Source organism: Anser anser (genome assembly GCF_964211835.1).
Source record: "Anser anser genome assembly, chromosome: Z".
NCBI lineage: Eukaryota > Metazoa > Chordata > Aves > Anseriformes > Anatidae > Anser > Anser anser.
This window is the reverse complement of record NC_139723.1, coordinates 50,512,654-50,530,537: the sequence shown is the minus strand read 5'-3', so window position 1 is coordinate 50,530,537 and position 17,884 is coordinate 50,512,654. Positions and strand designations below refer to the sequence as shown.

Genomic DNA, 17,884 nt, shown 5'->3' with positions numbered 1-17,884 from the left:
ACAAGCAGAAGAGGAGCCAGAGACCCAGCAGGACAGTCTGTTCTGTCTATGCAGGTCTCTGCATGCTCAAGAGTGAGTGTCTGGAGGCAGGGCTGCATTCATCTTTCACTCCTTCTACTTCAAAGAGAATATCTAGGTGCAACTGAAGTCAGTCCTAGAAAGGATGCTGTTTCATGGAAAGTAATGGCTGGTTATCAATACCACGTCAAAATTACATGCATCAGACTAACAATGTGCAGCTCTGTTCTCAGCAGTGTTTAGGACCAGCTATTCTGCATGTGCAACAACTGTAAACGCAGTATTACATTCCAGGGATTTCATGAAATGTTACATAGTTGTTCAGAGAGTTTACTACGAACTTCCATGGAACAACTAATCATTATTAATTGTATGAGAAGCACGGAAATAACTTTTAATGACCACATTTTCCTACTGAGACTTTCAGCTTAAGTAATCAAGGCAGACATTGTTTGACTAGGATCAGATTCAATCCACAGTCTGTGTAGCGCTAATTTAAAGAGATTGCTTCTGCAGCTTGAGTCATGTAAAACCTAGGATGTATTCCATAAATTATCTAATTTTACTGTGAATGCAGTGGTTGTGCTGCTTCTACCATCAGCAGAGGGAACACCCTTTTACCATTACACGACAGGATGCAAATTTAAAACAAGCAGCAGCCTCCCAGTTACTCCTGCCAACCAAACAAGGTAGTCCAGCAATTTGCCTGCAGCAACCACGAGCGGTTACGGTGTTGTGACATAGGTGATCTCTGCTTCCTTCCCATCCTCTCCACACCTCCAATCAAGCCTTTTAAGTGGCCCCTCTGACAATCATACATATTTAGTTATTTGTTTGTAAGCAGAGTTCAACACTGAACAGTGCTAGACAGCATGTCAAACAAGCAAGCTTAAAGAAGTGGGAACTGTTTTCAGTAAGAGACACTGGGAATGTACGCTGCTAGTCCACCTATTGAACTGTCTGAACACAGACATCAGTTTTGCTTTTGTTTTTAAGCATGATCTTTTTAAGCATGATCTTTTAATGAAAGGCACTGTAGAAGTTTCTAAAAATACCATGTTGCCAAACAGCCTTTCCCCCTTCCAATCTCTTTAGACTGCTTTTTGTCATCAGTCTGCAAAATCACACAAATCAGTCAGCCCAGTCCTACTTAAATGATTCATAAATCCAATTATGCCCACTTCTTTATATAGCGAGCTACACCCTAACAGATTCAACCTTCAGGATTAGAGGATGTGTAGGTAGGTGACCTCTGACTCTCTACCTGCTCAGGACATACATATGGTTCAAACAGCTCTACACAGCAGTTAAACCACGTGAATGGCACAGTAATCTTAATCTGTCTTGAGGGGACGGGAATGCTGCAAGAAATGCTGCCCCGAACTTGTTACTGTGTGTAGGAGTGAATCCAGTGGCGTGCCACCAAGGTGGTGGGGCTGAAGAACTGACCCTGCAGCTGGAGGCTGTGGGAGCAGGGCTCGTTCAGCCTGGAGAAAGGATGGCTGCAGGGGCACCAAGCAGCAGCCCATCAGCACCGATGAGAGGGGATCGAGGAGATGCAGCCGGGCTCTTAACATTGCACATGGCTGGAGGACAGGAGACAATGAGCAAAAGCTCAAACAAGAGAGGTTGGAGCTACAAGCTATGCAGCTTGTAGAGTCAGGAATGTTGGCCATCTCTGGTCTACTGTTAAGGATGCAGAAATATATGTGCTCTCCATGTTCCAAAGCAGTAATTCCAAGGCTCTTATTTTAGAAAGCATAGGTGTCCTTGTAAGAAACATTGCCCAACTTAAAACTGCTCCTATGCTCCACATGTATTTTTTCTGAGGTAATAACCAGTACAAAATTATTCGCGGTTCACTAAGCCACCTCTTTCGACCTTCATGTGGGATTTTATTTTTTGCAACCTAGACATACAGACTTAGACATTTTGCAACCTAGACATTTCAAATCAACAAAGCTTAAAAGACATTGGTAAAGATTTAGAGTAAGATGCAGCATCATTCTGAGCTAATGAAGTTCAAGTTCACAAAAATCGGAAAAAAGTACTGTGACAGATCTGTTACATGATCAACAACTAGGACTAGGAACAGTACTACAATATTTCTTACTGTTAATTTCTGTAACATATAGTATATTTTTCTCAACGGTTTTGAAATCTTGGTCTTCAAGTCTACTAGATGTCACACAAAGATTCCAGAGGTTTATTTTGCTGAAAAACAGCAGAAGACACTGCTTGTTTTATGTTGCCATGTCTTTGAAAAGAACATGTGAATTAGTAGATAGATGCATAGCACCTTTCACAGGATAAATAAAATCAAAACAGCAAAGGCATTTGGTAACAGGCACTAACAGAAATGATACCATTGAAAATAAAGAAATACAGCTTCTATTTGTCCTAAACATGTTGATACAATACATTTTCTTCTCTGCAATGTTTTAAACTGTACAGTGTGTTCAAAAGTATACCGGTAAGCAAATGAAATACTGTGACATAATGCTAGAGCGTGATGCCGGGATGTAGCAGTGACTATCTCAAACCTTCTCTCTCATCCTTTATAATAAAATAAGTTTACCAGTAGAGTAAGTAAAATTAAAACAACTTCCTCTGGCATATGCACTTCGACCTCTATTAATTTAAGAAGCTAGTACTGTTATTCTAAAAAACAAAACAACAAAGTAGTTTAAACAAAGTCAAACCACATAAACACGCACTGTGTTTCTCTTCGAACATCATACAAAAGTGCATATCAACACTCAAAAGAATCTCTCTTCTTTGCCCTCAACTTGCTCATTTTACACAGAAGGCATCACATGAGCACATTCTGGTTGAACACTCATTTTGCTTACATCTCATTTCCTTCCTCTATCCTCCATTTTCCTTGACTGCTCCTTGCAAAGCAGTGAAACAATCTTCTGCTTTTAGCAATTTATCTGCCTTCCCTCACTAGAAGTCAAGCCCTTACAACATCAAAAACTTTACCATGGTAATCAATTCTTATGGCACAAATTAAGACAGCACAGTAAAGAAAGATCCATTTCTCATGCAGCTCATTATACTTATTAAGAACAAGTAAAAAATATGCAGAATGCACAAGACATAACATACTCAAAACATTCTTGTCCATTTTTTTCCTGATACAGAGGTTAATTTAAAAAACAAAGCTCCAGACAGCAGCTCTTCAGCCAAGTTCGTTCTTTAGAGCACTAAAGCTCTGCTTCAAAGCTCTGCCTCTCCCTATCCTATTTATACTGGCAAACCTCCTGCTGAAGAGCTCGTTAAGAAACAAAGCAGTTCTGCAGCCCTATTTAGTAATAGCAAGGTCGCACACAGACTGAGGTATTGTGACCACTTTCTGGGTGCCGCTTTTCAGGAAAGACTGGAATTAGCTTGAAATTAGTCCCCCTACACTGAGAGTCCAGGGAAAAAGAGAGAGAAGAACCATCAGTGACAAGGCAGATGGACACAGCCACCCCAGTCATTTGCTTGCCTATTCTGTAACTCCTGGAAGCTCACAAGCTGGGTGGCCGGATGCAACCTCTGAAGCATCTTTTTCTAGGGGATAACTGGTTCTGGAATTCTGCTCAGAGTTGTGCTTACATGTACCCAAATCCCCTGCTGTAAGGCTTGCTTACCATTCAACTTGAAAGTTTTTCGTTTCAAGGGAACAGTGCTAAAGAGTCTGCTACAGAACCCAGCTAGAACATTCCTGCCTATCCATGCTTCAGTGACATTTTCACGTCATATTTTCCCCCACACTGCTCCCTGTGAAAACAGGGCATTGTATAAAATAACAAATAAGCAAGCCAACATCTTATCTTTTTTTTTTCCTTTTTTGTTTGGTCTTTCTATCATGTCTTTAGAGTCTTATTAACCAGCATCCTCTCCCTTTACTCCCAGAACATTAACCAAAGCCACTCATCTGTTAGTTTAAGTATATCACAAATTAGGAAGACCAATTAATACCCACATTTCCAAGTAAGTAACTAAAGGAGCAATAGCTATTCATCTCTCAGGAATGAAAGATAAGTCAATTTTAGCTTCATAAAACCAACATAAAGATCGTTTGCTCTCTTAAAATTGTCATCTGTTAATGACTTACAAAAACAAGCCAAGCGTGCTTGACTGACACATAAAAACTAAGTACGCATTTTATATTCTCTCTGGAAGCACTTGAGAAAACGTTTCCAGTGTAAGATTAAGATGCCAAAAGGATTATATTTACCTTAATGATGTACTATAAGAAAATATGCAGCAAAACAACTCTCTTTGTGTGTGGCTATTCTGTTTCCCAGGACTCTACTGAGTCACTAAGCAATTCCCATTAATATTACCCTCTGTGCTTAAAGTAATTTATTTATTCCCAAACCCACGCTAAATATTTATATTTGCTGAAGACACCACCATAGATTAAATCCATTCTTTACCAATGTTTAGCTAAGAGATGAACTAGTCCAGGCCTGTGCGTTAGTATTTGCATAACTTTAGCACAATATTGAGTTCATTGCAGAAGTCTCTCGTCTTCTGGAGGCCTGTGGTACATCATCAAGCTTTCAGTAAGTGTGCGTGTGCTTGTTCTATGTTGCTACGGAAATCCAGAAGAACTAGTTCTGATTTCAATATATTACTTACTCTAGTGAGTACTGCTTCATAAAACCTTTTAAAAGCATAGCTTAAAGAATGAACGTGACAGACAGAGAATGACAAGAATCCATCATTTCAAAGTAATGACTGGTTCTTACGGATGTAACTTGACCACTACCTTGTGAGGAATGTTGATTTTTGGGAGTCTTGGTCTGCTTGCTGTGAGATGCTTCGGGCGTGATGTACAGCCGTGCTCCCAGTCCCACTCGCAAGGAGATGGCAATGCAGCACTGTGCTCCCTGAAAAACAAAGCCTCATTTTAGTTTTGTGTAATCACAAGAGAACAGACTGAAAGCCTGGGACACTAAAGTCCTTGAGATAAAGAGGATACACTTCCCCGGTTGGTTTGGCATGCTTTAGCTTCCCTGGCAGTCGGGTTGAAGCAGTGCTCGAATGAGGGAGATGTCCATCCATTTTACACTTGCAGCAACACTATGAACTTCAAGTCAAGCACTGTTCCCCATCAGGCGCCCACACAGGCCTGCACACAAGGAAAAAATGCATTCTTGCAAGCTAAATAAGGTACAGACAGGAAGCATGCTTATTTTCCATTTGTTGCACTTGTCTTCTCCTTAAGGCATTTGGGCCTTTTGTTTTGATTTATTCTTTAGTCCGATTGCTTTGTTCGCACAAGATTGTACAGAGCTAAGCTAATAACAGCACTCTGTCCTAAGTATAACCTCACTAAAAACAGATGCATACGCTCAAGTTATTTCAGTTGGTAATTTAACAGCTCCACTTGCCAATTGCAACCTCATTTTCTACTCCTTCCCCTCCCAGGACTGCTTAACAGGCCTCCGTTACCACTCCGCCGCGCAAGCCGTGTGTCAGCTTCCACTCAGCATTCCTGCCAGAGGGCTGCACCTCTCCCCACCCCTCGTCACAGCCCTTCATTATCCTGTGAAGGAGAACTGAAAAATGAGTGGTTTAACTACAGTGAAGGACAGACTTTTGACAGGAATAGAAACAGAAGCTAGCAGTTAGAAATTTCTTTTTCCCGGCACATCTCGATTGCCTTAATTCCTCTCAAAGAGCATCTTTCCAAAGTGTCCCACCTTCAAAGATATACCCAGACTTCCTTAGAAGCATATTGTATTTCAAAAAAAAGTGTTTTGTTTTTTTTTTTGGTTAATAATCCATAGCTGCTTCTGTATAGCAGGAAAGCCATAAGAAATATGATGAAGGAATTTTGCTGAACTACAGTCTACACCACGTTTTATTGAAGTGTCTTCTATGCAGCACCCACTTCTCCCTGAGTACAACCATAATGAGGTCCCAGATTCAAAAAAGGACACTTCAGGCATCTAACATTTTTAAAAGCTACAATTGGTCTCATTAACTTCTTCAAAACCTCACAAATGCAAGCACTTGCCAGATGTCGCATTGTCAAGCTAAAATGTTGTTTTCCATCTCTGCTGACTTTTCCAGCATAAAAGCACCTTTCTCAAAGTAATATGCTACTCTTTTTAATCAAGGTAGGATTTCTGAAGTCACAGAAAAAGAGAATGCTTAATATTAATTTCTATTATCACCAAAAAGCAACAAGAGCTACACATTATGAACAAACATCAGCTTCATTGTTCCAGTCTTCATCATTCCAGGCTGTATGCAGAATAAATACTCTTTTGGAAGCAGCAGGAAAGTTACACAAGGAAGCTAAAACTATACTACTATTAATGTTATAATTTGCCTCTCTGTGAAGATGCCAAAACTTGTAAAAAAAAATCCATCTGCCACAGAAATCACATCACCATTCCAAGCAAAAAAATGGAAATAGGAAAACATACTTTATAATGCCTTTGACACAGAAATGTAAATGAATACCTTAGCAAAATAACGTATTTCCGTTTCACAACTTTCAAGTGATAGCACTGGAGCTGGCGTCACATTCTAATGCTAGTTTTTGTCTTAGGAATAATAAGAGCAGTGAAGGAAAAATTTAAGTTAGGAATGCACATGAATTTGTGCAGTAAGGAGTCAGATGAGGATCTCTACACCTTACATTCAGTATTAGCTTTTGGAAGCCATCTCATGATCTTAATATATATATAACGTAATTATATATTATTATTAGAAACATATATATGCTTTTAAAATGCTTATTTTGATTTTTATATGAACCTGAGAGTACCTCTAGAAGCTGAATGAGAAGCAGATGTTAACAAAGTGAATTATTAATTTCCTTATTCCAGTTGTATAGAACAAGCAGTCTGCAGCTACAAAAAGATCGGTGTTTTTTTCTTGAACTTAGTTCACTTTGCAGCAATAATTTGTCGCTAGCCTTTAGTTCCCTGAAAGATTTAATGAAAACATAAAAGAGATCCCGATTACAGTCCAATGACAACAGCTTTTCTGCTTTTGTGAAACAGTTGGAATAGCAAATCCAAGTGTAATCCAGATACATCTTAAACAGCTTGGAATTCGAGGCATATATAACAATTGTATCGACTAAACCTCTCTGTGAAAGGAGGAGATGCCTGATTAAGGACGCTGGAAAGAAAAACAAAGATTAACAGGCTAGTGTCTTTTGCACTTTGATACTGACGGTCAGTAGCAGGTGAAAGAGAAGCAACCCCATGTTTGAGTTACAAAACAAAAAATAATGGGTGCCAAAGTTAGCTAGTTTCATTTTTGGACGGCTTGTTTCAGGCTGCGACTCTGGCCAAACAAGCCCACTTGAAAACAAAGAGGAATTCTGCAAGAATGTACTGCTACCTTCCAACACAATTCCTCACAGCATCGAGAGCAGTCATGTAAACCTTTCGTCAACATGCAAAGAGAGGCTGAAAAATTCTAAGAGATTGGCATGCAGATAACTTACATGAAACAATCAAAGGAAGTCACAGACTGGGACACTCCACTGTCCCATGTCCAAATACACTGTACTAAGAATCCCTTTTACCAGGCAGATTTTATATACATATATATGTATACAAAGCTCAACTACTCGTTAATTCAATACCAAAACCCTAGGACAAACTTGCAGAATTCTTGTGTTGGTAAGAGCCTGGAAACTGTTGGCATCAGTGTATTTTCTAGACTAGTTTTTGTGGGTTTGGAGATACAACTGAAAAGTCATACCGTGGTCTGTGTTTGAACTGCTTTTACTGCTGCTGTTACTGTTAGAGGAAGTGCTCTTGTGGAAAAATTACAGGAGAAATCTGAGTTCAGTCACAGCCAAATAATCACATTTTTACTTCAAACTTGTGTTTGAAGGCTGGCTTACACAGAACTATCCCAAAACAGTAGAAACTTATCTAATAATTGGTCTTGAACAAAAGCCTGCTGCATCTTGCACTGTGCCTGAAAAAATGAAACAGCCTTCTGATGCAGAACAAGAATATGGGAGGCTACAAAGGCTGTGACGATGCCCATCCATCGGCGCTACTTATACTGGGGCAAGTGGGAGCGAAATATAATCAACTCCCTTTTCACGCTATTAGTTTTTGATAGAAACAGTGATGAACAAGATAAGTCTAATACTCAAGTTGTGTTGTACAAGAAAGCATTCTATACTGTTACATAAAAAAACAGAATTGTCTGTATTTCAGAGTCAGAATATTTAATACCCTTAAGCGATATATCTTTTAATAATTAATGCTTCCCCCTCAGAAAACCGAATTCTTAAGTATGAGCAACTCCTGTTTCCTAGCAGAGAAGGAAAGTTTTACACATGCAGAAAAATGTTCTTCTCCACTTTTACAAGCTGTTAGTTCTCCCATAGGTAAGACTAAAATACACTTTTTTTTAAAAAAAAAAAGGAATGGGGACAGCAGACGGACATCCATACAGCAGGTTTAGTAGTGCCCAGCAAACACAGAACAACTATTTTGTTTTCTTTCTGATGAGTATATACCTGTTTATCTTTTCTGTTCTCAAGCAAATTCCTGATTTAGAAATAACGTCTTCTCCTGATTATTCTGCCAGCCAAGGACAAAAGGTACACAGAAATCTCAAGCAAAACCACAAAGTTTAACTACAACTGCAGAAAACAGATTGCTTGGAAGCTACAAAAAAAGATTACCTGTTCAATGAACGATATACCTCTTTTCGGATGAAAAGTTTTCAAAACTGCAAGGCAAGCACAGATTTTCCCATTATTATTCCCTGACAGTATTTTAACACTTACCCTGGATGTTGCCACAGGTTTGCATGTCTACCCTCAGGAAGCAGCTCCCTCTTGTTAAGGGGAGTAATTCCTATTGCTGCTTCTAAAATAGTTATATATTTCTTGTACCGCATCCTCTCTCAGGAGTTTCACCACGCTAAGTTATCACCCAAATGCAGTTTCTGCAACTGAAGTCATGCCTCTTCACTTATCTGAACTGCTGTTTTTCAAAACATGCTGCGAGTTTCAAGCACATAAACAATGCTTTTTCCCCCCTCTCCCAGGCTTGGAGAGTTAGCAGGAGAGAAAAACCAAAGAAAAACTCCCACCAGATTCCCCTGAAACGTCATTGTTACATAATTCGATCTTTGAATAAGACACTAATGAAAATGATTGAAGAGACAATCACGGTTCTAAGCCTGGCCGGATAATGCACACTCTTCAATTGACTAATCCTTTGCTAAATCTCTGCTGCCTATAATCTTCCAAGTACTAATGGAGCCCTAGGTAACTTCTCTGTCAAATCAATCCAGGGAATGAGAGAGATCTGCACAGAAAACTTGGGACATTTTTTAGACACTGGAAGACAAAAACAGATTTTTTTTCAAACTTTCTCCTCGCCACCAGAACTCAATAGAAGTGATATCCAGTCAGAAAAGACACGGATAAGCTTTCCCTTTCTTTACTTGTTGCAGAATTAAGAAAGCTAAAGACTCCATTACAATACCTACTAGTCGTTCAGATGCATCTCACACAATGCCTGTCGCCACTTTCTACGTCAAAACTGTTTTAGCCATGAAGTAGGTGGCCTCAGGTACTAACTACAAAGGCGGATGTGGATGTACAAATCGCAATAATAGTGATGTTTTGGAAGTGCTGCAGCACCGCCAAACGACAGTATTAAGGAGACTTTGTGGATTGCAAGAAGACCAGCTAAGGAACTATTTTGATGCTATTCAGACACTAAGAGAGTAAATATGAATGTTTTGTATATAATTTTAGTGTATTAACTATATTACTACAAAGGTGCGTAACTGTTACACAGAAATGTTAAAAGAACAGATGGGACAGGAAGTATTTCTTCTAAAGCCTTCAGCTACAACAACTCCCTCTGTACACTAAGTTATTCTCTATTCTCTTATTCCTTCAAGGGTCTGTCTTGAGAACAGAGCTGTTTAATATCTTTATCAGTGACATAAACAATTGAGTGCACCCTCAGCAAGTTTGCAGATGACACCAAGCTGAGTGGTGCAGTCGACACAACAGAAGGAAGGGAAGCCATCCAAAGGGACCTGGACAGGCTGGAGAAGTGGGCCCATGTGAACTTCACGAGGTTCAACAGGTCCAAGTGCAAGGTGCTGCACCTGGGTCGGGGCAATCCCAGACATGAGCACAGACTGGGAGAAGAGCTCACTGAGAGCAGCCCTGAACAGAAGGACCTGGGGGTTCTGGTGGACAAAAAGCTTGACATGAGCCAGCAGTGTGTGCTTGCAGCCCATAAGTCCTGGGCTGCATCAGCAGAGGGATAGGCCGCAGGTGGATGGATGTGATTGTGCCCCTCTGCTCTGCCCTTGTGAGGCCCCACCTGGAGTGCTGTGTCCAGGCCTGGGGCCCCCAGCACCAGAAGGACGTGGGGCTGTTAGAGTGGGTCCAGAGGAGGGCCATGAAGTTGATCAGAGGGCTGGAGCACCTCTCCGATGAAGAAAGGCTGAGAGAGCTGGGGATGTTCAGCCTGGCCTCTCACTGAGGCCTTTCAATACTTAAAGGGGTCTTACAAAACAGGATGTAGAGGGACTCTTCACTCAGATAATAATGATAGGAAAAAGGGAAATGGTCTTAAACTAAAGGAGGATAGATTTAGATTAGAGAAGGAAAATCTTCACTGTAAGGATAATGAGGCACTGGCACAGGTTGCCCAAAGAATCAGAATCATTAGGGTTGGAAAAGACCTTCAAGATCATCTGGTCCAACCATTGCCCTACCATCACTATCATCCACCAAGCCATGTCCCCAATCACCATGTCCAACCTCTCCTTAAACACCCCCAGGGATAGTGACACCACCATGTCCCTTGGCAACTTGTTCCAATGCCTAACTACTCCTTTTGGGAAGAAATTTCTCCTAATTTCCAACCTCAACCTCCCCTGGCCCAACTAGAGCCCAATCCCTCTAGTCCTATCACTAGCTACCTTCGATAAGAGGCCGAAGCCCAGAGAAGCTGTGGATGCCCCATCCCTGGAGGTGTTCAAGGCCAGGCTGGATGGGGCCCTGGCCAGCCTGATTTAGTGGGTGGCATCCCCGTCTATGGCAGGGGTGTTGGAGTTAGACAATCTTGAAGGTCCCTTCCAACCCAAGCCATTCTATAATTCTGTGATCTCAAATGAATACTAATAGGCTATCTGTGGGACTAATCTTAGAAGAGCAAAACAAAACTAAGCCTTTTTTAGATTCAGGGAGTACAACTACAAATGACTGACAGAAGGAAGCATTCAGTTTCCACCTACCTACTTGCATTCTGACTTGTAAGAAATATGGAGTCTGAAAATTTGTGATGTATTAAGAGAGATAATTAACGTATTAAGTACACAGAAATGAAATTAAGAAAGCAATTAACTTTTGCAGGTCCCAAAAAAGCACTTAACTACAACTTCAAACATCTGTATAGAAAGTATTAAGAAGCTTAAGAAAGTCAAGTACTACTGGAAGTCTCTAAGGACAGTTAATATCATTAAGCTTGCATGCATCCTGGCTTTTGATAGCTTTGTCAGATCTATTGTGAAAGCAGTATTGACTAGGAAAGGAAAAGACAAGAAGGAGGCAGCAATTCCATCTTTTCAAGAATCTTCTAACTGCAGTAATCTATGCCAATATCCAATTTTTACTAGAACACAAAAACAGTTTGATCAAACCCAACCTTCCTTCAAAGTCAGTTTTGTCATCAACATCAGTACTACAGCAATTTCTCCTCTGAAGTGCTGTTTCTTCTTCTTTCTGTCCTCCTCAGCACTTTTTTGACCCTAAATTTTTCCCCTTATAGATCTAAGGAACAGATCTCCCTTACAAAAACTTCCTGAAAGTGTTTTTTAAAGCCAGAGCCATAAGCAAAGTTTAGAAACCATTCAGTGCACCGTTGGACCATTCTTTGACTCGCTGGGGAACTAAATCTGACTAGAACAGGTGCCTCACGGTTAGCCTTGTGCAAAGCTCACAACCACATTCCTACAAGAAACACAAGCTTCTTCCAAGTAAAGTATCACGAAATCTTCAGATATCTAGAGGGAGTAAAGACTGACTCACCGTTTATCGACTTCCTTCAACTTTGTTTGAAAATAGAAATTCAAAGCTACTAGTACACCCATTGTTATTGAAGGACTGCTTTTGCAGAGCAAACAAAAGCTTTAAAATATACCTTCATCCATTGTTTCCTGTTGAGGAGTTATCATCCACTCCCCTTCTTCTGGTTTAGTATTTTTTTTCAGGAAAAAACATCAAGTTTTATTGAAAGAACATAGCACATTCTTCCTAACTGGGAACATACAAGTGAACAAACTTAATCTAAGAATTAAGCTGTTAAAGAAAAGTATGTGTCAACTTCAAGAACTCGTGGTCCTCAGCTATATCCACACAGATAACAGCAAACCACCTCAGAGTTCAGCTAAAAAGATTATTTGCTTACTCAATGTATTTGTACTCTGCCAACCTTCTCCCCATAGATTCCACATTAATTACTTACTAATCAGTTTACAAAATAAAGACAATCCAGTAACATGCACTTCCATCAAATGGATACAGTGATATATAGTGCCACAGCGCACTGTGGCACTGTATCGAGGCTTGGAACCCATCACTGTCTTACCAAGCTATGCTGCTATAGGGAACAAGGACGCATGCAAACTTTAAGCTTTTCCTATACCTGTTTCAAAGTCCCCTACTCTTTTCTGTCCTCCTTCTGTACCCTCTTCTGTGCTTCCTTAGCTGCAGCAGAAAAAATAAACGTGCTGGGGCAGTGATTTCCACCCTGGTGAACTTCTACAGAGGACTTCTGCAAAAGCAGTTCAGAGTATTTTCACTGTATTGTTCAATGTATTTTCAATCATGTTAGAACTGAGTCTAAAATTTTTGCAGTGGATGGTCTGGAAACTAAGACATATTTCAGGGAAAGGGGAAAGAAAGATGAAAGCTCTTTTCTGCATTGAAGAAACACTTAAGACATCAAAGTGAAGGCATCCTTTACTCTAATCCACAATGGATGAAAACGAGTCATGCTCTCTTAATTAGATGTAGTGCATATTTCTTGTAAAACTGATGACAGAAGCATGATCATATCTTCAGTCACTTCAGACCCAACCCCAAAGGAGACAACAGCTGTCCACTGAAGCCAAAAATTACTTTGGAAAGAAAGAAAATTCTTTTTTTCCTCATCCCTCAACAAAACATCTCTCCAACACCTACAGACCAAAGAATTCTGTCATGAAGAGAGCAAAAAACCAAAGGTCTTCTCCTACGCGCTTATTGGGTGACAAGAATAACAACAACAACAGACAATAGGCTTCCAGAGCAAGTGTTTTGTTTGGGCTACACAGCTAAGAAACAGCAAGGGAAACAAGTCAATGCCTATGTAAAGCCTGATCTGTGGAAACAACCTTGAGGCAAAGGAACATCAAGGTTCAGATTTTGTATTTCTTTTTGGGAAGGGGGTCATAGGGGAAAAAGTTTCATGGAAAGAGAAGAGGAGGACTTGGAAGCTTCTTTCACACAGCTTCAGTGGCTGCAACTGCTTTTGGCCCCTCCCTGGAGAGCATCTCTTGCCCGAACAGCCCATATGTTCCTGGAGATTCTCAGAATCAGCTTATACAAAGTTGTGCTAAGGAGGCTAGAGACACCAGCAGTCAAATCTGCCAGCTATTAGGCAGAGCTAGATGATGAATCAGATGTTAGAACAGAGAGAGCACACTGGACTACAGACAGCCGTGCTGTCAGTGACGTACGGGAGAGATTTATCAGTTTTCTCTAATGATCTCTCACAAAAAAAAAAAAAGTACTAGCAGGGCAAAGCAAACAGCAAATAGGTTGAACAAACACACGAAACCTTGGTTTACATGAACCCGAAGCACTACTGAGCTCAGGCTCAGTTTATCAATACAAGGGGGGCTGATGTTAAAGAATTAGTTTGGCATGACAGCGAAATGACAGCAAAAAGATTCTGGGAGAAGCATTACTGAGCCTGTCTTAGGAAAAATACAAAGTGGTCCAAAATATCTGATCTCATGCCTGGCTTAGTGGAAACATAGCCAAACCTAAACAGAGATCTGAAATCTGAAATTTCATGTGCATATAGACCACGCCTGAGATAACGTGCATGCCTTTAAGAAATAAAATGAAATTTCTCAAAAGCAGTTCTGGATTGCTAGTCCAAAAGAGGTGCAGGCAACAGTACAGAAAGAGACCAGGCTCTAGGAAAAAAAATCTGAACAGAAAGGGATTCTCAGACAGGCTGGCTTTATGTTTTTCCTCACATACCTCTTACTGACCCTTAATATCGCATCACACAGCATTTTTGTCTTATGATGTTATACATGTGAAAATACAGCACTAATGAGTTTCATTCTTTCCACGGCTCCAGATTAGGAACTGCGGTTATCTCTGAGGTTCCAACACTCAGATACACAATGACAACCTGACCTAATTTCAGGAAGCCTTGGGTAGCTCATGTTTCCTTAAAACAAAGCATGCAGCTCATGAATATACAGCAGGGTAGATGCCATACAAGATATCAGGCCAGAGCTTCCACAGCTCTGTGATTTTTAAGATCATAAACATTTCAAGTACGCTCACAGCTGCAAGAGTCATGTAATGCTGGACAGAAAGGAGAAGCCACACTCCACATTCTCATTTGAAACAGAAATACAAAATATCACCTAACATCATGCACTTTCAAAAAGCAATTATCTAATTCAAACCAAGAAAACACACACTAAATTATTAATGTTTGGGCTGTTTTTTTAAGTTGTAAAGTGATCTGTAGTGGTCTCAAGCAAGTTATAAATCACAACTTACGTATTCACCCCCCCCCCCCCCCCCCCCCCACCCAAAAAAAAAAAAGAAAAAGGATTTACTTCTGAAGTGTGACCTAGCTGTAAGGACATCCTCAGTGATGATCCTCAGTGAAATATACCAACCATTAGAGGAGGAGGAGAAGCTATGGAGAATCTGCGGACAAGGAGCAGACATACTTGAGAAGGGAACTGGCACAAGAGCCTAATACAATGCTGCTCTTTCTGAGGAAGAGGGTAGGTTCAGATAGTTGAAAAAGCAGATGGTGGTTGAACAGTTGTATTACGGCAAAAGCATCAGGGAGAGAAACCTGGGCAGAAACGATAAACGTCAGTACTTCCTTGAGGACTGACAAACAATTCAGAGTACGTGCTCATGGGACTGAAACCAAACATTTAACTGTGAATGACGACATGCACCGGTGCACTGCGTCAGCGTGGCCATGCAAAACCAGCAACACCCACTCGGGTGCTGCCGTCTTTATGGGAAACTCCCCACTTCCAGGCATTCTCCACTACAGCAAGATCCACGGCAGAAGACAGACTTAAAAATTATGCCCTATAGTCTCACTGTCGTAAATGTTTGTTTTACAAATCGATTTTCTCATTTTCAAGAAGCCATTCACAGAAATTCACTGCAACGCAGGATTATGATTCACAGGCCTTAAGCTGCTGATCTTATCCAAGATCAACTATCAGATTTAATACATTATTATTTTTTTTCCCCAGGAAGGAGTGTTTTCACACCTGCTTGAAAGTAAGCCAGACCGGAAAATTTCTAACTTCATCAAACTGTACCTGCTATACCATGTCAGTGCTGTCTTTCCCCCTTTATTGGAACAACTAGTCCCAGGACTGCTACAAAAGCATGAAATCAACACAGCCAAAGCCTGATAAAAGCTAGACTGTCCTTGAGACTGTAAATGCTGTTATTTCAGCAATTAAATGAGAACAGTCTTGTAACAAGAGTTTCCTTTGCTGTACAAGGAAGTTTCGGAGACATACAATGTTGGTAACTCAACATACACGTGCACACACAGACGCTTACTGTTGCCAAAATTTGTACCAAGCTGAACGCTGGTTTGAAGGAGTCCTGGAATATTTTGTCATTCCCCACTTGAAGATTACTAAAATTCAGGAACTTTCAGATGCTTTTACGCATCTAGATTTTGTAAAGGTATATCTCAGCTTGTGAGCTATGCCAATGCTTCTATGTTATTTTAACTACTAAGAAAGATTTCCTGGTTGTCCTTACAAGACGCTGAACCAGGAAAGGGGGGGGGGGGCGCTAAGCAATCAAAAAGTATCAGAAACTTAATTACTTTGATGCTTCATTCTGAAGAGCTCTACTGAGATTATAGTTCATGAAAAGAATTGGGATCACTCTAACCCTCCCGCATACTTCCAAATACTTGTCTTTAGTCTCACAAAAGCCCTGCGCAGAGGCGCTGAGTGCAGCAGCAGTTGTTGGCACTGTAATTTGGGGCAACGCAGAACGCAGCCGAAGTTGGATGCAGCTTCTCCAATGCCCTGTCAGCACCTCTGAAGAAGGGAAGAGGAGACCCTGCCGCTACTTGAACACTAGGCACAGGGCATAACAAGGTGTTTGCATATAACAGTCTGTAAGCAATTATAACCGTAAACTTACCTAAAAGTCAAATACATGCAGAAAGCTTCCTCAGAAGCCTGATGAAAGCCCTCCTAAGCACTAGTTTACACTAAGTACAATCTTCCTGACTATCTCTAAATGGCACACGTGCTTGCAGCACGCGCAGCAGCTCAAACTCTTCTCAAGAGCCCTGATGTCCTATCGGCTGATATGAATATGCACACACGAGCTTCCCGTGCTTCCTAATACCTGATCCCGTGGATCCTGACAGGCGGTGTTGCCTGGAACAGCTCGCACACGAAGCCTTGGGCTACCAACACTTCAGGAAAAAAAGAGCAGCAGTTTTATCGGTCACTGCATACGTGGTTGTCGCTTTCTTTTCCCCCCCTCCCCCTCTGAATCACAGCTGAATCACAGCCCTGAACAACTGCCTCGGAAAAAAAAACAAACAAAAACAACAACAAAAAAAAAGATTTTGCTGCATAAAAGAGAGGCTAAGCCACTTTAATTTGCCCCGATCCCACCCTGGTAATCACACCCCAAGTTGAAACCCAAGCAGACCTCGGGTGGCCCCTGCTGGAGCCCAGCTGCGGGGCGCTCACGCAGCCGGACCCGGCGCCAGCCGGCACACCGCTCCCGGCAGCGATACTCAGGCGCCCGCAGTCGGGAAGCGACACGGGGTGGGGGGGGGGAAGCGAGAAAGTTTTCCGATACCCGACCCCGAAACTCCTGCGCGCCCGGGCAGCCCGCAGCTGCCTCCCCGCCGAGCAACACACCCGGGGAGGCAGGGCTGAGGCGGGGGCGAGCCGGGGGGCGACCCGCCCCGACGCGGGCACCGGGCGCGGTGTGGGTACCGCGGCAGCCCCGGGCTGGCCCCTTTGTCCCGCAGCTCCTCTCCCTCAGACCTCCCCCGACCGGCTCGGCTCGGCAGGACGCACCTGCCCGCCGGGGCTACTCGCCTGCTCGCGGAGGTCTCCCCGGTGCAGCGGCAGAGGGCGGCCGGCCCCTCGCCTCACGCCGCCTCCCGTCCCGTCCCGTCCCGTCCCGGTGCCGTGCCCGCCGAGGAGCGCGGCTCCGCTCCCGCCCCGCCGGGCGATTTCCTGCCGGGGCGCGGGGCGGGCTCCCGGGCTCCCGCCCCGCCGCAGGTGCCGGCCTCGCCCCCAGGTGGGGCGGGGGGGCCGGGCTGGGTCAGGCCGAGCCGTGCCGGTGTAGGGGGGGGGGGGTGCGAAGCGCGGCCCCACCTGCGGCCGCCGCCGCCCCTTCCCTCCCCGCCCCGCGCCTGGCGGGGCTGCGGTGCCGCTGCCGCCCTGCCGGCCCCGCGGCGGCGAACAGGAAATACCGGCCCCAGCCCGGCTCCGCGCCGCTGAGTCACTCACGGCGGCGGGGCCGCCCCGGCCGCCTCGGCCCCCGGCCTCTCGCCGCGCCCCCCCTCGGCCCCGCGAACTTCCC

At 42.8% G+C, this 17,884-nt stretch overlaps 1 protein-coding gene across 4 annotated transcripts in view; it reads right to left on the bottom strand.

Annotated features, from left to right (window-relative positions):
• The window catches only part of TJP2 (tight junction protein 2), a 65,734-nt gene that overhangs the window by 46,960 nt on the left and 890 nt on the right, over nucleotides 1–17,884 (bottom strand). The window contains exons 1-2 of one of the 4 annotated variants that reach the window (XM_083817083.1): nucleotides 17,374–17,838; nucleotides 4,784–4,904 (exon numbers count right to left, since the gene is read on the bottom strand). Coding sequence is in view for 1 of the 4 variants with exons in the window: in XM_083817080.1 (XP_083673206.1) it covers nucleotides 4,784–4,904; nucleotides 8,795–8,907 (234 nt within the window). In the remaining 3 variants the exon portion in view is untranslated. Of the gene's footprint in view, nucleotides 1–4,783; nucleotides 4,905–8,794; nucleotides 8,943–17,373; nucleotides 17,839–17,884 lie in introns of those variants that run through there. The other 3 variants (XM_083817084.1, XM_083817080.1, XM_083817082.1) reach the window with 3 other exon arrangements.